This window comes from Musca vetustissima, unplaced genomic scaffold (assembly GCF_032173495.1).
Source record: "Musca vetustissima isolate MV318-11 ecotype Yass unplaced genomic scaffold, APGP_CSIRO_Mvet_v1 utg6932, whole genome shotgun sequence".
NCBI classification, from domain to species: domain Eukaryota; kingdom Metazoa; phylum Arthropoda; class Insecta; order Diptera; family Muscidae; genus Musca; species Musca vetustissima.
The window spans coordinates 1-25,192 of record NW_026879163.1 but is presented as its reverse complement, the minus strand read 5'-3'; the positions used below and the strand labels follow the sequence as shown (position 1 = coordinate 25,192).

General features: G+C 31.8%; 1 protein-coding gene across 1 annotated transcript in view; it reads right to left on the bottom strand.

The window, feature by feature from the left end:
- The window catches only part of LOC133323964 (uncharacterized), a 35,204-nt gene extending 13,261 nt beyond the window's left edge, over positions 1 to 21,943 (bottom strand). Inside the window, 5 exon segments of the mRNA XM_061532865.1 lie at positions 1,746 to 1,979; positions 8,919 to 9,510; positions 9,647 to 11,284; positions 16,558 to 16,727; positions 21,898 to 21,943. Of these exon segments, the coding sequence (XP_061388849.1) occupies positions 1,746 to 1,979; positions 8,919 to 9,510; positions 9,647 to 11,284; positions 16,558 to 16,727; positions 21,898 to 21,933 (2,670 nt within the window). The 5' untranslated portion in view covers positions 21,934 to 21,943.
- Between the last annotated feature and the right edge of the window lie 3,249 nt (positions 21,944 to 25,192).

Sequence of the window (25,192 nt, the reverse complement as noted above, 5' to 3'; positions counted from 1 at the left end):
GTCTAGAATGTTTCAAGTTTGATTTAAATCAAACTTTGATTTAGATAGGACTAACGTATATAAATCGGTCCGATTTGATATACATGGTGAACGAAAGTCCCAAAGTTTGTCAGGTTGATACGAAATCCGGCAAGGAATGCCGAAATTAGTCTAGAATTACATGTGTCAGGTTTGACTTAAATTGGTACAAATTTTGATATGACTCCAATAGGTCCGATTTAATGTAAATGGCGCACAAAAGACTCAAATCCAGTCCGATTGACCTGAAATTTTGTACAGCCTACTAAATTGAAACTAGAATGACTTGTGTCATGTGGGAATAAAATAATTTCAGATTTAGACATAGTTCCCATACACAAGTCGATCCGATTGCAGGACCATTGGTGCACCTAAGGTCCTATAATAGATAATTAACAAATTTCGTATAGTGATTATGGTTTGCAATGTTTCAAAACTCTAGAACTGAGGCTCATTTTTTGTAAATTGTTGGCTTTATGATGCCTCCAGAAGCTTTGAGGTTAGGTTTAATAGGAGTTTTTTATTTATTTATTTCGTTTTGCATATTGAGGTTATGTTAATTTTTTTTTTAATTTTTTAAGAGGAAATTGAATCAAATTCCCGATATAGTAATAATATATGTAATATCAACCTGTACTCTATTAAATATATAATATCGGTTTTTCTTATTTTGAGGTTACATTATACATGATGCCTTAAAAAGCTTTAAGGTTAGGTTTAATTCGATTTTTTTGTTTTTATTTAATTCGTCTTGCTTTTTGAGGTTATGGTGATTTTTTTAATTTTAAGAATAAATTGTTTTAATATCTTTCTCGTCTTGCTTTTTGAGGTTATGTTGATTTTTTTAATTTGAAGAACAAATTGAATCAATTCCCTGACATATAATAGAGATTTATTATATTTTAAGGTTATGCTTTTTGAGGTTATGTTGAAATTTTTAATTTTAAGAATAAATTGTTTTTATTTCTTTTTCGTCTTGATTTTTGAGGTAATGTTGATATGTTTTTAATTTTAAGAACAAATTGAATCGATTTCCTGGCATATAATAAGGATTTATTTTATTTTAAGGTTATGCTTTTTGAGGTTATGTTGATTTGTTTAATTTTAAGAATAAATTGAATCGAATCCCTGACATAGATGTAATAGGTTATGTTGATTTTTTTAATTTTAATTAAATCGAATCCTTGACATATAATAAGGATTTATTTTATTTTGAGGTTATGCTTCTTGAGGTTATGTTTAAATTTTTTATTTTAAGAATAAACTTTTTCAATTTCTTTTTCGTCTTGCTTTTTGAGGTTATGTTGATTTTTTTATTTGTAGAACAAATGAATCGATTACCTGACATATAATAGGAATTTATTTTTTTTTTTTTTTTGAGGTTATGTTGATTTTTTTTAAATTTTAAGAATAAACTTTTTCAATCTCTTTTTGTCTTGCTTTTTGAGGTTATGTTAATTTTTTTAATTTGAAGAACAAAATGAATCGATTCCCTGACATATAATAAGGATTTATTTTATTTTTAGGTTAGATTTTAGTATCTTGGGTATAAATTATCCACTTATAAAAATGTAATATATTTTTTTTAAATTAGAGTTTGAATACTTTGCCATTCGATTTTGAATTTTCATAATTTCTGTTTGTAGCACCTGTGTTTTATTATTATTGTTATTTGTTTTTATTGTTGTTGTTTATTTGTTTTGGGGGAGGAGAGATTTTCCGCTTACCGTATATGGAGGTGGTAATCCTTCACCAATTATGTCTCTATCCCTATCCAAGTTATCCTGATTTGTGGCAATCGATGGATCCGAATTGGATTTTACCAACTGTGGCAAATTGCCCAAAGATAATGATGTCGACGGGCCGGGACTTAATTCCAAATCAGATTCAGGACTTGATGCATACGACAAACGATTTGAGGTCATTGGGAATAGGAAGTCATCGGATAAGGACTCAACAGGCTTTAGGGTTGGGAATTCATATGTGCCGATATTTTGTTGTTTGGTTTGTCAGATTGTGTCAGAAATCCAGATGGGATAAGGATTTGTTAGGGATAAGGAAGGGGATGGGAGTGGGTGTTGTGGTTGTGTTTTTTTTTTCAAATTTTGAATTAATAAAATCGTGATTTTTTGAGGGAAAAGCATTAGTTTCAAAAAGGAATTCAATTAATTCAAATCAATTCAGAAAAAATAATATTGTAATTTCCAAAATTAAATAGCAACAAACGTAACGTAACGTAAATGTAGTTAAGAAATGAGAGTTGACGTAACGGAAACGGAATTAAAGGAAATGATCGCCAAAAAACACACACAAAAACAGGAGAACAAAATACGTTTGATTGCCAAGCATTTAATGTAACGTAAACGGAACGTAATAGCATAAATGTAACGTAAACAAAATAACATTTCAGATAAGGACGGACACAATGTAAAAATAATTTAATTTGTTTTTTTTTTTGCGGACAAAGACACAGGTTTTTGGATGAAAGGTTAGTTGAGTCGCCAAAAAATATAGGGAGGATAATGAATTGTTTTTTTGTTGTTTAAGCGGTTGATATAACGGGCAGGATATAGGGTATATATATGACCATATGTTTGTTGGTGATTGATTGTGAGATGGTGGTGGTGATGATGTTTGGATGGATGGATGGATGTTTCGATTGATTGTTGGTTGTTGTTTGATTTGTTTATTTGGGTGTATTTTCGAGATATATAAATAAAAGAAAAAAAAAGATGAAACGAAAAAAACAATTAAGTTAGCAACATTATTTTTTTTTAAACAAATTTGTAGATATATAAATTTTAAAATAAATTCTTTGGTTGTATTACATCTAATAAGAAAAAATTAGTTACAATAAATTCTAAAAGGATAATTTATATATAAAAAAATACATATTATAATGTGATGAGTTTTTTTTTGGGATATGAGGAGAGGGGGCGTGGGGGGTATTGTATAACATAAAAATAACTACTTGAACAAAATGCAGCATGCAACATTTAGGTATTAGTGTTTTAGATTTTTTCTTTTTATATTAGTTATATATACAATAAATATATAAAATTAAAAATAAAATTTTAAAGGATTTTTTTTTAAATATCGCTATGTTTTAAACAAAAAACGTCATGCTTGAAATATTGCAGGGGTGGAATTTTTGTTATAGAAATCATGTTCTTTGGTTTCAAAATATTTAATAATAAATTCAAATTAATAAATTTTTGAAAGTCATATGGAAAATAAATCTTACTGTGGCAGAGTTTTTTATAGAAAAAATTAGAACTGATTCTCAATGCCTAGAAGTTTAGGTCCGTTTTGTTTTCAATAGAAATAAAGCCTCACTACTTGGTGTCAGATTTTTTTCTATAGAAAAATTTGCCTCATTAAATGGAGGTCCGAATATATCTCATTAAGTTGAGATGCGGATTATTTTCTATTGAAAACAATACATCATTGAACTTTTTTAAGCCTAGAAATTTAGGTCCGTTTTTTGTTCTTGTAGAAATAAGGCCTCACTAATTAGTCCGAATTTTTATAGGACATTTACGTCCGATTTTTTTTCTGTAGAAATAAAGTCTCACTTATTAGTGCCAGATTTGTGTTCTATAGAAAATTTTGCCCCATTAAAAGGAGGTCCGAATATACCTCATTAAGGTGATATCGGGATTATTTTCTATAAAAAAAATATCTCGGCGAACTTGGGAGCGGATTTTCTTTTATAAAAATAAAACCGAATATACTTCATTGAGCTAATATCGGGATTATTTTCTAAAGAAAAAATTTACCTCAGAAAACTTAGGTCAGGATTTTTTTATAAAAGAAAAATTCCTCCGTGAACTGAGGCCCAGATATTCGGCTAAAAGCTAATTTGATTTGAAAAAAGTGTCGAAAATCACCAAAATATCGAATAATTGGAGGTACCGTCATATGTGATCGGTTCTGAAACTTGGTCCAATTTTTATAATTTTTCGTAGGATTTTTTTTTTTTTGCAGAATAAAATCAACAAAGGCTGGATTATTTCCTGATGAAGAAATTCCTCAGTAAGAGGATTTTACTACAGAAAAAAAATCCTTAGTAACTGAGGCCGGATTTTTTCCTGAAGAAAAAAATTCCTCAATAGCTAAGTTCGGTTTTTTTCCTGCAAAAAAAAAACCAATCGGAATACAATATATCAAATTAGAGCAAGTTCGGTTAAACTACCGAATAATGATTTTTTTTTGTGGTATTTTTTGTCCTGCAGAAAAAAAATCAGTAACAAAAGACGGATTTTTTCCTGAAGAAAAAAATGTAGTAATAACTGAAGCCGGAGATTTTACTGAAGAAAAAATCCTCAGTAGCAGAGGCCGGATTTTTCCTGCAGAAAAAATTCCTCAGTAACAGAATTTTTCCTTCCGAAAAAATTCTCCGCAAGACAGGGGTATTTTTTTTATAAAGAAAGTAGAGAGATTTTCTATCCAATAAGACTCCAATAGGAACATTTAGTACCCAATTCCGGAAGATAAAGTATGGTAGGATTTTATTTCCTCAGTAACTGAAGCCGGATTTTTTCCTGTAAAACAAAATAATATGTCTCAGCAATTGAAATCTGATTTTTTCCCATAGAAAATGCCTCTGTAAGAGAATGTTATTTTTTATCAAAAAAAAAAAAAAAAAAAAAAAAAATAAATCCAGACCTCTGAAAAAAATATTTGCCGGACCCCGAAAATTTTCACATGATTTCCAACAAACAAAAAATTTTTCCCCTGCATACATTTCATAATTTTTTTCAACACTGAAAAAAATGTTCCATCGAACTTATTCAAAACATTTCTCTCATGCAACATATTTTTCATTCGGATAATTAGGATGATGACTATTATTGTTATTATTGTTGTTGTGGTTGTTGTTGTTGCTTTTGTTGCTATTGTAAATGTTTGAATTACTGGCATGTAAAGAATGATGCTGGTGGCTGCTATTGCGTTTTGCCGTGGCCGCGGACAAATGTAATGACGAAGTCGATGACGACTGTAATGGTATGGAGGAATTCGAGCTTAAAACATTACGAGTAGCTGGTATGGGATTCGATTGCGGGATGGCATTGCTATTATAATGGCCACTATTCGTATGAGGTGGTATATAGCCTAAACTATGATGCTGCTGGTGATGATGCTGTTCATCATCAACCAAGGTATTGGCACTACTGCTATTCCCGTTCGTGTTGTTGTTAAGTAAATCATTTGACGAATGATGTGCCGACGACGAATTACTATTGAACAATGAATTACTACTTAGTATTAGATCATCTAAATTTTTACGAGTTGCCTTGAGAACATTATCCAGGCTGCCATTAAGGGAGGCTAGATTTTGTTCATTGGAGGAGGAGCCGCCCCCGCCACCACCCATCATTGACAACTAACCGCGAATGTTTGATGTTGAATGATTTTGTCCACCACCACCATCAAAATCATTGGCCTCGGTTGTCGATGTTGTGATAGGTGAGTTGTCGGCATTTAATAAATTTAAATCGGAATCAAAAACTGCCGATTTTTGCATTAATTCATGATAGTAATAGGGGGTGGTACGTGGCTCTAGATTTTGTTGACGACTATTATTGTTGTTGTTGGTGTTCGTGTAACGTAAACCTTGATGACCACCGCCGCCGCCATTATTACTATTACTACCATATGAATTCAAACCATAACCTCCTGACCTATTTTGCATTGCCGAATTATTGGAGAGATTCGAAAGTGTGGATGAAGCCAATGTGGTCGAGGTGGTTAAATTTGAATTGGATACATTATACGATTTTGAGGTACTACGCGAATGACTGCGATATGGTCGTTGAGGCATTATAATTTCCGTTTGAGAACCACGATATTGTGAGTCTCCCAGACCACCACCACCGTCGGTGAGGAGTCCCTCATCGCTACCATTTATCGGATCATCTTTAAACGAATAATTTGAATTTGGTAAACCATTTGGCATTGAGGAGGATGGTTTGATAATTTGGGGTGGTGCGGGTAACATTTCATATGATGTAATACGCTGTTGTTTAGGTAATTCATTGTTCATAGTTGTCAAGGCATCCGGAGGCCTAGGTGGTATCAAGTCATTACAATCATCGTCATCGTCTTCGTCATGATAGTCCGAATGTTGTTGCGCATGGCGATTTCGATTAAAGTCATGTCTTGTTGTGTTAAATGAATTATGTCGCTTGACAGATGATGCCGCCGCCTTATTGACAGCGACAGCGGGACTAGCAGCAGAACTATTATTGGCAACACTTAGGCCAGATGCATTACTATAACGTGGCACCGATGACGACATGGGTCGACAACAGGGTAATTTACATGGTTGTGCTATATAGGGAGGGAATATCATTTCGATTTGAGGATCGGGTATCTGTTTGATTTGTGTTGAGGGCGGGAAAATAAACAATTTTTCCGATTTCCATTGTTCACAGTTTGGTGGGGAGAAAATTGTGGATTGGAGGTGTGTTGGGCGGGAAAATTAAAAACATTGTTAAAAAAAAAGAAGTTTTGTTAGAAAAATTTATTTAGACCTGTAAAAACCTAATCAAAAAAAGCTAATGGCAGCCTAAAAGTATGCTATAAATATAGAAATATTGCCTAACACTGCAAAATACTTAACAAGGCTTTTCATTAGTTTATTTAGTTTTTGTATAGAAAAACTCTTAGGACTGTAGGACATTTTTTCTTTACTCAGTACCTGATGAATTTTTTAAGAAAAAAACAATGCTTAAGACCTGAGGATTTTTTACTTCTGTTCTCAGGGTCTAAGGATTTTTTTACAGTAAAAATATCCTCAGGACCTGAGAATTTTTTTCAGTAGAAAAAACTATGCTCAAGACCTGGGGAAATTTTTTTCTAAAGAAAAAAACTATTACCAGGAACTGAGGAATTTTTATCTCCAGAAAAAAACTATCCTCGGGAACTGAGAAAAAATTTTTTTTTTTTCAAGAAAAAACTATCATCAAGACCTGAGGAAATTTTGTTCTAAAGAAAAAAACTATTCCCAGAAACTGAGGAATTTTTATCTCTAGAAACAAACTATCCTAAGGACCTGAGAAAATGTTTTTCTCAAGAAAAAACTATCATCAGGACCTGAGGAATTTTTCTTCTAAAAAAAACTTCAGGATCTGAGGAAACTTTTTTCTTGAAGAAAAACTATCCTCAGGACCTGACCTGATTTTTTTCTGAAGGAAAAACTATTTTCAGGATCTGAGGAATTATTTTATTTTTCTAAAGAAAAAACAATCATCAGGACTTGAGGAAATAGTTTTCTAAAGGAAAAACTATCCTAAGGATCCGAAGATTTTTTTCTAAAGAAAACAACCATTCTCAGGACCTGAGAATATTTTTTCCCAAAGAAAAAACTATGCTCAAGACCTGAGGAAATTTTTTTAAACAAAAACTATCCTCATGACCTGAGGAGCTTTTTTCTTAAGAAAAAACTACTCTGGACATGAGGATGAGGTCATGACTATCCTCAAGACCTGAGCAAAGTTTTGTTTTAAGAATTTTTTATAAAAAAAACTATCCTTTGGACCTGTGATTACTTTTTTCTATAGAAAAAAATCCTCAGTAGATGAGGTGACTTTTTCCTATAAAAAAATTCCCCAGGGTTACTGGGGTTACTGTTTTCTATACAAAAAGATTTCCACAGGACCTGAGGTTACTTTTTCCTATAGAAAAAATCTCCACAGGACCTAAGGTTACTTTTTTCAATAGAAAAAAATCCTCACGACCTGAGGTTACTTTTTTCTATAGAAAAAAAATCCTCACGACCTGAGGTTTCTTTTTTCTATAGAAAAAATTCCTAAGGGCATGAGGTTACTTTTTTCCATAGAAAAAAATTTCCTCAGGACCTGAGGTTACTTTTTTTCTATAAAAAAAACCTCCACAGGACCTAAGGTTACTTTTTTGTATAGAAAAAAATCCTCTCGACCTGAGATTACTTTTTTCTATAGAAAAAATACTCAGGACCTAAGATTACTTTTTTCTATAGTAAAAAAATCCTAAGGACATGAGGTTACTTTTTTCTATAGAAAAAATTTCCTCAGGACCTGAGGTTACTTTTTTATAGAAAAAAAAATTCCTCAGCACCTGAGGTTACTTTTTTCTATAGAAAAAAATATTCCTCAGGACCTGAGGTTACTTTTTTCTATAGAAAAATTTCCTCAGGACCTGAGGTTACTTTTTTCTATAGAAAAAAAATCTCCACAGGACCTGAGGTTACTTTTTTCTGTAGTAAAAAAACCTCAGGACCTGAGGTTACCTTTTTCTATAGAAAATAATTTCTTCAGGAACTGAGGATAGTTCTTTTTCTATAGAATATAGAATACAAAATAAAAACTCCTCAGATTTTTTTGTTAAGAAATTACGAAATCTGAATATTTTTCTTCATACACTAATTTGGAAATCTAAAAATCATTGCCTATTTAAAGGGATATAAAAAATTATTTTAAATATCCATGGAGGATAAAAATCTGGAAAAGATCTAACTTTTGTTTGACAAAAATTAAATAAATATATTAATAACTTTTTTAATATATGTATATATACACAACATCGATATTACTAGTTCTTTATGACATGCCAATATATATAAAAATTAAAAAAAAATCCATTAAAAAAAAATAAGAAATAAAAAAAAATAAATAAACCCTTCACCAATTGAGTTAAGACACTACAAAAATTAAAAAAGACTACCATTTATAAAAACAAAAAAAAAAATATTTTTAAATAATTTTGTAAAAAAATAAACAATATAATAAATAAAAAAATCACACGACGACGACATTCATATAGACGACATCTATATTTCTATATATATATACGAAATAAAATAAAATAAAATAAAAAAAACAAATAATAATAAGATATTATACATTACAACAACATACCTTAGTTTCTGACATCCATACAGCACCGCTCTGTTGCAGATCAATGGCATCACGTAATTTACGATACCAACTTTCCTCATCGTTGAGAACAATGTGTGTACTAAAGATATGTGACCACACCCGTTCCAATTTCTGGCATTGTTCCAATAATTTCTTCGAACTTTTATGTGCCGATTTGGGCATACCTTGACGTAGCTGTTTGATAACATGTTTACTATCGGTCTTTTGGAATATAACAATCGGATAGAATTGGGCATAGTTGAGACGATCCACAGCATTGGGTGTTATATCGAGTAGGGCATGTTTTCCTCGATCCATAACATCACGTATATTCGATAGACGTACAATGCGACATTTTGAATTTGTTGTCTTATCATCATCCTGCAGTGGGGTACAGAATTTATCGGGATAATCTTTAGCTAGCTTTTCACGAGCCAAATCGGCGATGGGACCGAATATGACAACGGGTCGTACAAAACCAGGGTGGCGTAGAACAACACGTTCATAGGCTGGGAATTTGGAAATGCTATCGGAGAAAACAACATCGTCCCAGTTTTCACGTGACAAACTCTTGGAACGGCGATGGGTGGATCTGGAAAAAAAAATAAAAAGGGGAAGTTAGTATTGTAAAAAGTGGGGACTTGTGGAAAAATTCCTTAGGATGTGAGGACAGTTCCATAGAATAACATTTCCATATAGACCTAAGGAGATTTTTTTATTTTACTCACCTCCTTCGCCGGAAGAAATTACCCCTCGATTCGCTGGCATTCATCTCCTTCTTGGTCGCATTAAATTGTGCCGTTGCCAATTCCTCGGCACGCGATTTATTCGGTATAACACCACGTTGCATTTCCTGATGCCCTCGGCCAATTTTCAACACTTGCCACGAACCGACCACACCATTATGCAACGTATCAATTACACGGAAGACATCACCAGCTTTAAAAGCCATTTCACCTTTAGAAGGATTATCGCAATGGAAATGTGTTTTAATGTGGAACGAATCACCACGCTGATTATTCACCACCTCGTCGTATTCCTCCTTGCAGTATTGGACAATCAAATCGATACGATCCTGCAGTGAGAGTAGGAAGAGTACAGCTTCTTCACGGGTAACACCCAACATATCCATATCATTGACTTTGAGGATTTTATCGCCGGGCGTTAGACCTTGCAGAGAAGCTGGTGAGCCTGGCTGGACGGCTGTAACAAAAATGCCAGCCTCATTGCCACCGGTAAGGCGTATTCCAACACTACCCTCCTTTTGGAATGATATAAAACGTGGCTCGGATGACTGTCGGGATCTGGTCAAGGGATCATCTTCATACAATTGGCGTCTTGAGCTGTAGAAATCTTCTCCGCCATTAACAGCACCTGATCCGCCAGCGCCTGCTCCTCCGCCGCCAGCTCTTGGTGGTGGTGGCCTAGGGGGTTCATCAATACGTGAACGACCACCACCATTTGTGGGTGTCACAGGTCTATCCAGCTGCTGTAGAGAAACACCCTCCATTATGGGACCCCTTGATCTACCACGTGGCGTTAAATTACTCTTCTCATCATTCAAGCCACCATTCATGGGACCATTATTCGAGGTCCTTGTGGGTGGTTGCACATAAAGATTCTGAGACGAATATGTGGCACCACTATTCAGATAGGGGTCATCTAAATTATTGCTACAATTCGATAGCTGAGGTTGATGCGTACCATAAATGTTGGCCTGAGCTGCTGCGGCTGCAGCACTGGAATTATTCAATTGATTGACGACGGTAATCGGTGGCTGATTGGTTATATCACGTAAAGCTACCAAATTTAGACGTTCCTTACAGCCATCAATGATCTTTTTGGCTTCTTTCAGACTCATCGTATCGGCACAATTGGTATTGTGGATGCGGGTGATAATGTCACCCTCTTGCAGCGAATATCCATTGGCTGCCAATTGATCACGAGCTTTTGAAGAGATCTCCTTGACGAAGAGACGACAACCGAGAACAATGCCAAAATCTTCTTTTTTACTATTTTTTGTTAGGGTCACTTTAATGGGTTGACCCATACCGGGACCATTGGCCTGGATCAGAGATGAATTTAAAGAATTTGGCTGACTCATGGCTGTGGTAGGATTGGGCGGCACCACCATCGAATTGATACCATTCGTCTGTGGCATAGAATTTAAGCCATTCATGTTGTGTTGTTGTTGGTGCTGCATTTGTTGTTGCTGCTGTTGATTTGCTACGACTGTATTGAGTGGTACACGACGTTTCACCACTAATGTTACGGTATTACCACTGTCACGTAAAACTTGTACAGCTGTGGCGTATTCGACGTTCTCAAGTGATACACCATTGACGGAAATAATGCGATCATTGACTCTGTAAAGAGGAAAAGAGGGAGAGACATTTTTAATTGGGCTTTCTATGGGCAATGATAATTAAATAAGAGGATTAAAAATGAAAAAAAATCTAAGGGTCTCCGTGGACTGATTTTTTTTTTAATATAAACAAATTCAGAAGAATGTCAAAACCCTGATGAAGATTTCTATATACAAAATACATCCCTAGAGTATGGTGATTTTTTCTATATAAAAATCGAACTTCGAGATCGGAGATTTTTCTTGTAGAAAAAAATTAAATGTATTCTCAGGGTCTGAGGATTTTTTTCGGTAGAAAAATATATCTTCAGGGTCTGAGGATTTTTTTCTTTAAAAAATGTTTTCTCAGGGTCTAAGGATTTTGTCTATAGAAGAGTGGATCATCAGGGCCTGAGATTTTTTTTCTATAGAAAAATGTATCTTCAAGGTCTAAGAATTTTTTTTTTTCGATATAAGAATGTAACCTCAGAGTCTGAGGATAAAAATGTATGGTATAAAAATGTGTCCTCAGGGTCTGAGGATTTTTTCTACGGAAAAGTTTATCCTTATGGTGTGAGGATTTTTTTCTATTGGCAATATGCATCCTCAGGGCCTAAGAATTTTTTTCTTTAGAAAAATGTATCCTCAGGGTCTCAGAATTTTTTTTCGATATAAAAATGTAACCTCAGGGTCTGAGGATTTTTTTGGTATAAAAATGTATTCTCAGGATCTGAAGATTTTTTTCTATAAAAAATCTATCCTCAGGGTCAGAGGATCTGATAATCGAAAACATTTTCTATAGAAATTATTTATCGATAATCGAAAAAATTTTCTATAGAAATTATTTATCGATAATCGACAAAATTTTCTATAGAAATTATTTATCGATAATCGACAAAATTTTCTATAGAAATTATTTATCGATAATCGACAAAATTTTCTATAGAAATTATTTATCGATAATCGACAAAATTTTCTATAGAAATTATTTATCGATAATCGACAAAATTTTCTATAGAAATTATTTATCGATAATCGACAAAATTTTCTATAGAAATTATTTATCGATAATCGACAAAATTTTCTATAGAAATTATTTATCGATAATCGACAAAATTTTCTATAGAAATTATTTATCGATAATCGACAAAATTTTCTATAGAAATTATTTATCGATAATCGACAAAATTTTCTATAGAAATTATTTATCGATAATCGACAAAATTTTCTATAGAAATTATTTATCGAAAATCGACAAAATTTTCTATAGAAATTATTTATCGAAAATCGACAAAATTTTCTATAGAAATTATTTATCGAAAATCGACAAAATTTTCTATAGAAATTATTTATCGATAATCGACAAAATTTTCTATAGAAATTATTTATCGTTAATCGACAAAAATTTCTATCAAAATTATTTGTCGATAATCGACAATAATTTCAATAAAAAATTATTTATCGAAAATGGACTAAATTGTTTATAGAAGTTATGGGAGCCTTTTCGATAAAAAATTAAACCTTCAGAATCTGATAGAATTTTTTATAGTCAAAAAAGGTTTGAGAATTTCTGTTTATAGAAAAAAATTCTATGCTGAACTGCTACACTTTTTTTTAATAGAAAATAACTTCCCTGGTCATGAAAATATTTTTTTTGTCCCACAATTTGATTTTAAAAAGCAATGCTGTCTCTCCAATGACAAATCGAATATTTGTGTCATATTTTCTTATCAGACATTTCTCAAAATCAAAAAAAAAATAAATAAAATAAAAAATATATTTCGATATTGAACACAGCATTCATAAAATTAAATCCTCTTAATTATTTTCAATGAAGCATTGGAAAAAATATTATTATTTTTTTTTTTTTTTTGTGTTTGAAAAATATGTCACATTGTAGTACCACCATCATAACACACATCATTAATAAAGTACGGAAGCGTAAAGTCGGAGATGATGATGATGATGCGTAACACCAGAGCCAGACGACACCAATTTGGCTGTGCGTTAACGACCATGGTATGGTAAATTAAGATAACAGTCTCATTAAAGAAAACAACAAATAAATCTTCAAATACCAATGTTCAGGTATAAGTACTGCTTACAACATCTTACATCGACATTGCTACCTTTTTTTGAGGTTTAATAATTGTGTAATTAAAGTCTATATAAGTAGGTGTAAGTATGATTGAGGTTATGATGAACATATTGTTACCGGGAGAGTCTTATCATTTTTTTTAAGAAACGTTTACAAATAAATGATGGAGATGATAACGGAGTTTCTTTTCAATAATCTGAAATGGGCACACAACACTTTGGGTTTGAGTGGTAGAGGAGGGAAAGAGGTGGAAGCTACAATTCAAAGCGATACGTCAATTTACAAAATATTATAAAGAGACATACAAATATGTCAATTCTATTAAGGCTCTGATAACGAAGCCGAAATTTACATTAATAATCAGGATCATATTTATTTGGAATACGCTTATAATACCGATTTATTAAAGGTTGGGGATGGAAATATAGCAAACAGTTTGAGAAATATAACAAAAATGTTTTTCTATATAACAAAAAAATCCCTGTCTGTTTAATATCATCCACTGAGATATGATTGTCACAAGTCACGTGTGAATGTTTGTAAAAATCCCCTTCCCCAGAATCACACTGCATTCCTTTGAGAGCTCTATTTCCGTTTAACATTAAGCCCAAACATATCTTAATCTGTTTCTTATCTCAATGGACATTGCGTGTGCACTAAATAAACCTCGAACTACGTATTTTTTGTTTTTGTTTTTTTTTAATTTCTTCATCTCTGATATTCCGTGTTTACTTTCTTTTGGAATTTTGTCTTTTTTCTTGTTTCATTAACGTAAGACCAATAATACGCTGTGTAAACATTAAATCGAAATATCTTCATAGATAAGCAGTTTGTTAAATTAATTAAATATCAAAGACAACAGTTAAAAAAAAGGGGAGGCTTGAAGTGGTAAGATATCGTTGGGAGAGCATAAAATGAACATTTGTTGTTATTACTACCTTCATAGTAAATCTGAAATTTTTTGAGATTAAAATATAAATAAGGGGATATTAAAATATAAATGGTTTGATATATTTTCAGAAAAATAAAAAATATTTTTTAACCGACATTTCTATAGGATGATGGAAAAATCCCTTTTCTACCCAAGATTTTTAGGATATTAAATTTTCTCAAAATGTTTTAAGAAGTTCGGGAATCTTATATGGTGACTATATCAATATAAAATTTCTGCTAGTGGGTTGTATAGAACATATCGCTCATTTGCTGCAAGACCGGCACAACTCAAAAAAATCGATTTTGCAGAAAATGCGTTTAGGCAGGGAGCGCAAAAATTCGCTCGCGAATGAATGAAATAAAATTTATGGCGATAAATTCTTTATCAAACGAGCATATGTTCACTCATAATTCAAATTGTACCAAATTTAGTACACAGTAGTACGAATTTCTAAAACCTCATTTTTTCCATAAACCTACACCCCCAAAGTGATCCTAAATCCAAGTTTCAGGGTTCCAACTCTATCGGTTCACTCACAATTCAAATTGTACCAAATTTAGTACAATTAGTACCAATGAGTACATAGTGGTACTAATTTCCAAACCTTCCTATATACCCCAATCCCACACCTCCACACTGATCCTAAATTAAAGTTTTAGGGTTCTAACTCTATCGGTTCACTCACAATTCAAATTGTACCAAATTTAGTACACATTAGTACAAATTTCTAAAACTTTCACATATCTCAATCTTACACCTCAACAGTGATCCTGACTCCAAATTTCATGATTCTAGCTCTATTGGTTCACCTAAAATTCAAATGGTACCAAATTTAGTACCATTTAGTACACAAACGAATTAATTTCTTAAACAGAATCCTGACCCCATTCCCACACCCCATAGTGATCCTGACTCCAAATTTCATTGTTCCCGCTCTATTGGTTCACCCAAATCCAAATTGTACTAATTATAGTACGATTTAGTACTTTTCGTATACATAAGTAAAAAATTCCAAAACTACGTACATATCCCAACCCTACACTCCGACGGTAATGTTAATTCCAAATACCAGGATTCCAGCTCGATTTGTATCTCCAAATTAAATTTGTACCAAATATAGTACCATATTGTACTTTTCGTACACATGAGTACACGCTTTTATAACCATCTACCTAAACCGACCCTACATCTCAAACCCTATTCGCATTCCAAATTTCATCCATACACACGCTACGAAATTGTACCAAATTTAGTACATTTTAGTACTTTTCGCACACTTAGAGTTCGAATGTCCAAAAAAAAACCTTTGCTATATCTATTCTACACTCCATCAGCGGCCCTCATTTAAAATTTAAGATTTCGGTTCGCCAAATACAAATGGTATCACATTTAGTACTTTTTACTTTTCTAGTACGAATTTCAAAAACCCCAGCCTTATCTGTCACCTTTGAACCAAGAGTGACCCTCACCCAAGATTCTAGCTTCAGCCGTTTCGTCTGGGCGTTGATGAATCGTTAAATCAGTCAGTCAATCACTTTACTCTTTTATTAGTATAGATTATTTATCAGTTCCCACTAAATTATCCCAATTTCTCTTTTAGTACTTTACGTAAAATTCCGAATGTCAATGACTTGACAAATGAACAACAATTGCACATCCAAAACTATTTTTGTCGAATTTCCGGTTATCTTAGAACAATCAAAGAACGATCAGTTGACAAATTTCAAATAAATATCTCCTGGCTGTTAACACCCACGTTTAATAGGCTGTGACTGATATGTCGGCAAAAAGGCATAAAACGTGCTTAATGACTCGTTTACTTCCTCTCTCTATCTCCCTTTTTCCACACTTTACACAAAAAGGAAATAGGGAAATTTTCTAACAACAAAAACAACTAAACATAATAAAATACAACATATGTAAATACAAAAAAAAAAAAGAGAACACTTGTGTGTTTACAAAAGAGAATGACAGGGGAAAAAAACGAAGGAAAACATCCTAAGACAAATTTTGAATATTTGGAAAAAACCGAGATTTGTGTTAAGAAGAACATGTGTGAAGGATTTCTTCAGTTTTCTATAAATTCAAGGAAAAGAAATCATAAGGGAATTTTTTAACTGTTTACAAAAAAATGTTGGAAGTTTTTAAAATGAAACATGTGTGTGCGGAATTTCCCTTATCCAAATGTTCCTCAAGTGATTTAGCAATTTTTCTATTTCTAATTAATTCTTATTTTTCAATTTTTATTTTCTTTTCTACTTACTGTAAACGATCCTCAGCGGGTCCGCCTTTCAAAACATCTGATACGGCAATTGAAGGATCACCGTTAGCAAAATGGGGATTATCACGACCACCGGAAACGGCAATACCAAAACCATAGCCCGGCACACGAGTTACCGAAACTGTGTGATATTCCCATGTTGTACGATCACCCTGTAAAAGAGAGAGAGAGAGAGAGAGAGGGAGACAAGTTAGAGAAAGGAAGGAAATTAATAAAAAAAATATTCGAATAAAAAAATTACAATTTTGTAACATAAAAAGAAAAATTATGATCCAATGAATATCTTAAAAAAATATTTAAAATTAAGACTTCATAATAAAAAATCGTGCGTGAATTAAATAACCGGAAATGCAGCAGGTAGGTAGTAATTTTCAACATTTATTTCCATATGAATAATAAAGTAAATAAAAAAGAGAAAAAAACATAAATGAAATACGTGTTTTTGATGTAATCTTTTTGGTCTTTTATCTATTTGGAAGGTGGCAAATAATGAAGATTGGAGAGCGACCAAAATGAATCACCAACAAGTGAAAAAGCGGTAAGTTCGGCCGGGCCGAACTTTGGATACCCTCCACCATAGATATATTGACAGGTACTATAAATGAAAATATAGGGAACATACCAAAAAGTGCACCTATACCGACATTTCTAAAAACAGATTATGTAAACCATAATACAAATTTTAGAAAATTTTAAAGGATAATTATACCCTCAGCCTTATGGCTAATTAGTGTGTATACACTTTCACACGGTGAAAATGTGCCTCATCGAAATATTGGTTCTAGACCCCATGTTTCTTTGGACCAAATCCGTTTCAGAAAATTTAGATTTCATCCAAACTTTGCCCATCTTATTATTTCTTCCAAACTTAGTTCAAATTCGAAGATGGGGAATATCGGTCCACTCCTTCTGGAACCTCCAATCAGGGGCTAGGTCTAAATGCGGCTATAGTTCACTACCGAACCTTACGTTCTAATTTTTTATCTCTCTATCCTCCGCAGTTGAAATGATTACAAAAGGGTCTTAGAACCAAACCCAAAACGCGCAACAAATCCGATAAAAATTTTAATATAAAAAAGGGGGTATATGGGGACTACCCCAAAAAGGGGGCGAATATTAATAATTTTTGGTAGGGAGATTTGTTACCATATACGCCTACAAAATACCAAATTGCAGCAAATTCGGTTGAAAAAGGCGCTCAATAACCCCAAAATACCGAAAATTGGGGGTACCCTTATATGGGGACTATCCGAAAAAATGGACCTATATTCATAATATTTTGTGGAGAGATTTGGAAACTATTAAGAACTCAATGTACAAAATTTCAGCGTATTCGGTAGAAAAACGCGCTCCAGAACCCAAAATACTGAAAATTGGGGGGTACCCGTATATGGGGGATATCCGAAAAAATTGACCTATATTTATAATTTTTTGTGGAGAGATTTTGTACCTATTAATAACCCAATGTATTAAATTTCAGCGTATTCGGTTGAAAAACGCGCTCAGGAACCCCAAAATACCGAAAATTGGGGGTACCCTTATATGGGGGCTATCCGAAAAAATATACCTATATACATAATTTTTTGTAGAGAGATTTGGTACCTATTAAGAACTCAAAATACTAAATTACAGCCAATTCGGTGGAAAAATACGATCAAAACCCCCAAAATACTGAAAATTATGAGGTACCGTTATATGGGGGCTACCAGAAAAAGTGGACCTATATTTATAATTTGTTGTGTAGACATTCAGTACCCAATAAGAACTCAATGTACCAATTTTCAGCGTATTCTGTTGAAAAACGAGCTCAAGAACCCCAAAATACCGAAATTTGGGAGGTACTGTTATATGGGAGCTATGCCTAAACGTGGACCGATATATCCCATCTTCGAACTTGACCTGCCTGCAGACAAAAGACAACCCTATGCAAAATTTCAGCACCCTATCTCAATTCCTTCAGAAGATAGCGTGATTACAACAGACGGACGGACGGACGGACGGACAGACGGACGGACGGACGGACATGGCTAGATCGTCTTAGAATTTTACCCTGATCAAGAATATATATACTTTATAGGGTCGGAAATGAATATTTCGATGTGTTACAAACGGAATGACAAAATTAATATACCCTCCATACTATGGTGGAGGGTATAAAAACACAGACACACACACACAATTTAAACCATTTTTGTAATTTGCATTTTTAAATGAAATATGTAGACGCCCCTCAAATAATATTTTTTATGAGACCTGCAGAACGTGGATTTATTAAAAATATTTTTTTCAACCCCTACGAGAAGAATTATATTAAAAAATAATATTTTTAGAAGGAAGATTTAAATCATACTTTCGATTTGGAGAATGGATTTTTATACCCTTCACCACTCGGTGGTACAGGGTATTATGTCTTTGTGCACATGTTTGTAACAGGCAAAAGGAAACGAGATAGACACATGGTTCCTTTGGAGAATATCATAGAATCACTTTCTGAGTCGATTTATGTATGTCCCTCTGTCTGTTCATGTCACTTATTTGGCCCAAGGACGAACCCTATTGAAATTGGGAAAAATCGGTTCAGATTTAGATATAGCTACCATATATATTTTCATCCGATTTAATATAAACAGTGCATATGTATCTTTCGATTTGCACGAAATTTGGTACAGCGTAATGAATTAGGTCTAGAATGATGTGTGTCAAGTTTCCTGAAAATTGGTTCAGATTTGGATATAGCTCCCATATATATTTTCACCCGATTTAATGTAAACTGTGCATATATATCTTTCGATTTGCACGCAATTTGGTACAGCGTAATGAATTAGGTCTAGAATGATGTGTGTTAAATTTCGTAAAAATCGGTTCAGATTTAGATATAGCTCCCATATATATTTTCGTCCGATTTTATGTAAATGGTGCACCAAAGTCTCTATATATCCTTCGATTTGCACGAAATTTGGCACAGCGTAATGAATTAGGTCTAGAATGATGTATGTCAAGTTTCTTGAAAATTGGTTCAGATTTGGGTATAGCTCCCATATATGTTTTAGTCCGATTTAAGGTAAATGGTGTACCAAAGGCCCTGAAAATCATTCGATTTGTACGAATTTTGGCATAGCGTACTGAATAAAGTCTAGAATGACGTGTGCTAAGTTTGGTGAAAATCGATTCAGATTTAGATATAGCTCCCATATATAGTTTCGCCCGATTTTAGGTAAATAGTGCACCAAAGTCCCTATATATATTTCGATTGGCACGAAATTTGTGCACCAAAGTCTAAATTAAGTCTAGAATAATGTGTGCAAAGTTTCGTAAAAATCGGTTCCGATTTACATACACCTCCTATATATATTTTCGTCCGATTTTAAGTACAGGGTGCACTAAAGATCCATAGCTAGGCCGATTGACACAATGTACTGAAGTTTATATAAATTAATCTCTGGCAAGTTTCCTTGAAATCGCTTCAGATATAGCATAGCTTCCATATATAATTTCGACTTATTCATGTTAATTGTATAACAAATAACCAATGGGTCAATGTCGGCCCAGTCCCACTTTACTACTTTCCTTATAAATATTTTTATAGGTCTATAACAAGGCGTAGATTTTTTTATAAATATTTTTTAGAGTCCTATAACAAGGCGTTTATAGATTTTTTAAGAAAATATTTTTTTAAAGAATATTTTTTCAATAATTTTTTAAAAGAACATTTTAAAAAAATTAAAAAAAATTTCAATAATTTTTTGAGGAATTTTTTTTAAATAATTTTTTTAAAGAATATTTTTTAGAAAATTTTTAAAAATATTTTTTTTTTTTTTTTTTTGAGAGGATTTTAAAACAATATTTTTCAAGAGATATTTTCAGAATTTTTTTGTTAAATTTTTTAAGATTTTTTTTTTCAATTTTTTATATATTTTTAATAATATTTCCAGCACCTTTTTTAAAGAATTTTTTTCAAAATTTTTTTTAAAGGAACATTTTAAAAAGAATATTAAAAAATAAGAAAAAATTTAAATAAATTTTTTAGGAATATTTTTTAAAAAATATTTTTTAAAAAAATTTTTTAGAAAATTTTTAGAAAATATTAAAAAATTTCTAAAAAATAAAACAATATTTTTCAAGAGATATTTTCAGAACTTTTTTAATAAAATTTTAAAGATTTTTTTTCATTTTTTTATATATTTTTAACAATATTTTTAGCACCGTTCAGTAGCTCTGATTGTTTTAAAGAATATTCTCTATGGATGTCTCAAGGAATACTGTTTTCAAATATTCAAATATTTTTAAGCAATATAAATTCAAGATTTTTTAAAAAATCTTCAAACATAAATCTGAGGCGTAGAAAATGTTGGAATGTTTATTTGAGTTTTAGAACAATAATATATATTTTTTCTTTAAATTGGGGTTGTTTTGAAAAAATGAAAAAAATTGTTTTTAATATTTGAAGTTTAATTGCTTGGGTTATAAAAACCAAACCATTTAAGTCTTTGTTTATTTCTTTTCATATTCAGAATCAATACTTCAATTTCGTGTCTATCAATATTTTATGCAATATGTAGTTTAATTATAAATATTACCATTCAATATTCACTTAAGCATTAAATAAAAAAAAAAAAAAAAAAAAAAAAAAAAAAAACATCTACACCTGCATTTCAAATCAACTTTGGCAATAGAACCTAAATACACAACCCACAAATTATGGGTTTGTTACTTTGCACACACACACACACCATAAAAAATTAAAACAAAAAAACTAAAAATTGTGATGTAAAACTAAATTTTACAATTAATAAAAAAAATAGTAAAACTAACTTTTATGTAAATTTTGGTGTATTTCATTTTTTCAGTTTATTGAACTGAATTTGCATTTAAATTTTCTGTTAATTTATGTCTCATGAAAATTGTTGTATACAAAAAAACAAGTCAGGCTAAAAGTCATTCAGTCATATGACAGACGATGACTTAACGCCCACACACACAAAACACACGCTGTTAAAGGGGCTTAACCAACTTCGATGCATAATAATATTTCATTCACTCGATATTAAACAAATTTGGGTTTGAAAACAACAAAAACAAAACAAAATTGTGTCTAATTTACAGCTTTTGTTTTATTTGAATGTGAAAAAATAATAACCAGTAAAATTAGCTATTTGTTTTTTTATAAATAAATTATCACATGTTTAATCCAGATTACATGATGTCTTAATTAGAAGAGCCAATTCAAATATTCGAAGTGTATAAAAAAATTAAAAATATAAAAGAAAAATTAAAAATTATATAAATAAAAATTTAAAAATTAAAAAATAAATAATTTCTTACCAAAATATTGTTCGGAACATATTCAGGAAATTTCATTTTATCTTTTATTCAAATGAAGTCCTGCGTAGTTTTCAATTTGTTGTTTACAGTGTTTTTTGAAAACACTCGTTAGTTTTTGGTTTTTAATATTATTAATTTTTCTTGTATATTAAAAATAAATATTATTTAATTTCGTTGAAACTAATTTGTTGGTCTCGTTATTCTCTCTCCGTAGAAGTTCGTTAATTTTTTATTTTGACTTTTTTTATTATTTATTTTATTTTTTTTAATAACACTTAAGGCAAGGTCATTTAGAATATTGTGTGTTATTTTTTGTTATTTCATTTAAATTTATGCAATAATAATTACGTAGTCGTTTAACAATTAATTAATAGAATTCTATTTACATTTTTATTACTATTATACAAAGTACTTTTTGTATGTGTGAGACAGCAGATACTGGAATAAATATTAGCTATGAAAAATAAATAAATAAAAGGTAAACGCAATTAGAAAACTAGTTTTCTTATTCGTTATTTTTTATTCATATTTGTATTTTGCATCTGGAAATGTATTTCCTATTGAAAACATATTTAAAAATTTCTAATTTTATTATAAAAAAATAAATGTTCCATTCTTATTTCATTCCAAGACACCAAAGGCATCATATATCAGCTGTTTTTCTAACAACAAGAACAAGTACAACAGAAAATGACACATTCTTGTCATTTGTATTCTTCTTTTCATTTGAGATCATCTCTATTTTTGTATCATGAAAAGTGACATCTCTTCATTATTATTATTAGATTCCATTATAAATATAATTTACTTTCTATTGGTAACATATTTTATAGCTTGTAATATTAATTCGATTGCTTTAATAAATGTTACAGATTTATGTCAAAAGAATGGCACACAAAAGGCAGGCACATGCTATATCAGCTGTTTTCTAACAATAACAACAACAGCAGTAAAATACATATTACCGGAATCACTCTCACGTTTGTCATTTGTGTTATTCTTTTGTTGAGAGCATCTCTCATCTAAAGTGGACCATTCACTGTCTTGTATTGCCGCCGTTATACATTTTGTGACATTGTTTTCTCTTTCTTTTGTTGTCCACTTATTAATAGAAGTTAACATTTGTTGTCCATTTACATATGAATAAAATGTTTTACAAGATTATTTTGTCTCATTTAAATTGATAACAAAGATGAGTGCCATCATTAATGACTGTGCTCTCCCTCTTTCCCTTCAAATTAAGCTTTCTTTGTAGCCGTTAAAAAATGAATGCATGGGGCTCCGAATCTCATATCATTTCTGTATTCTTTGTTTTAGTGTTAAGTGATGTTCTTAGCGAACGACCGTGTTGTCTATTCACTTAATTATTGTTATTAAAAGCAGTTAACATTTTTGTTGTTGTTGTGTTATGTTCCATTTGCATTTAAACACAAAATAATTCATGATCATGTTTGAATAAACTACACAAAGGAAGGGAAAATCTTCTGTCATATAAGTTGTTTAACTGTGATAATGATGGCCATCAATTAGTGATATGAAGAGACCACAGCGCTCTCTTCAAATGATGTTTTGTTTTCAACAGTTAAATGACATGCATTGCTCTCAGTACACTATCTCTCGCTCTCTTTCTAACTCCATGTATGTGTGCTTTATTGTTGTGTGATGCTCCTGTCGTACGATTGTTTTGAATGTCCACTGTTTTTTTCTTGTAGTTCAAGATCATTCTTGAATTAAAGCAGATATAAAATGAATAAACGAAACAACAACCCTCATTTAAATAACTCCAATGATGGCCGCGCTCTCTCTCTCTCTCTTCAAGAGATACTATCATTGCAACAGTTAAATTGCATGCATTGTTCTTATTACATTCCCCCTCTCTCTCTCAAACACTCCATCAATTAATGGTTTGTTGTTGTGTTAAGTGGCGGCTCTCCACTGTGCGGGCAGGCAGGCACACAATTACCAAACAAGAACAATCACAGTGTGTCAAACAGCTGTTTAATGTGATGTTATTGTTGTTTGATTGCTTGTCTTAAATCCCTGTTAATCCATGCTGAGTATGGTATGGTGTATGTGCTCAAGTTAGTCATTCGTTATGGTGTGTTACGTATTAGCTGTATATGTACGTAAAGACAGGGCACATGTGGTTTTTTTTAAAGACTTAATTTAAAGTGTTTCGGTTCTTGTTTCCTCTTAAAAATTATGATTTTATTGTTTCATGGTAAATCGGTCACTTAATTGATGATTGCCGAGAACATAGGGAGAGTGTAAAAGGTTAATTATAATTATGAAAAAAAATGTTTTAAATGATCATGGCTGGAAATATTTTTGTAGATGAAAAAAAAAACTACATTTGGAATGTTTTTTTCTTCAATTATCTTTTGCAGATACAAAATTCATTCAATCACATGATGTCATATGCAACAACAACGACATTGGCCTCTATGAATGTTGCTGCTTCTGTTTTTTTGGTATGCAGTATTTAAATATTGAATGAGTTATGCCATTGGCTTTGTTGTTTTTCTAAATCATTAATAAATTTAGTTTTTATTTAAAATCATTTTGTTGTTGGTTATTTTAAAAAGTTGTGATCTTGTACCCCTTTTAACGTTTTTCTCGCTCTCCCTCTTTCTCTACTGCAATGCAACGTTTTTTGTATCTCTACTTCGAACGAGGTTTAAGGTTGTTTGCTTTGGGTGTCATTTTTTATTGTATTGTTGTTGTTGTAATGATAAAGCACGTTTTTTTTTTCTTTTGAAAAAGCTACATCGTCTACAGTTTGTTTTTTTCGTATTCTCTCATTTCGTACTTTCAAGCAATAAATAAAAACACAAATCAATTTTAATGGTATTCACTTTGAATTTCAAATCTGAAGAAAGGCAAAAAAATTTATTCAGCACATCGATCAAGTGTTCCACATTTTTGATTGTTGGCAATTTTTTTGTAAAACAACTACAAAAAAAGCTGGATTTTTTCCAGATACTATAGCCAAAGAATGTTAAATGGCTAGGGTGAGATTGTTTACCACCCTGCTTGGCCAGATGGCTTGTGATGGACGGATTTAGTCATGCACAACATGTTTGGAATGTAAATAACAAAAACAATCATAAAAATTTCTAACAATGTAAACGGAACTTTTTTTCTGTGTGAGGGAATTTCAAAATTGCTTCGCCTTGAGACGATCTGAAGGTCGTTGCTTTGGGAGAAGCAGAATTTTTAATAAAAAATCGTTGGTTTTTTCGTGAAGAAGACCTCCGAGAGAAGATCCTCTGGGCTTCTAGGAGAATAACTTCTG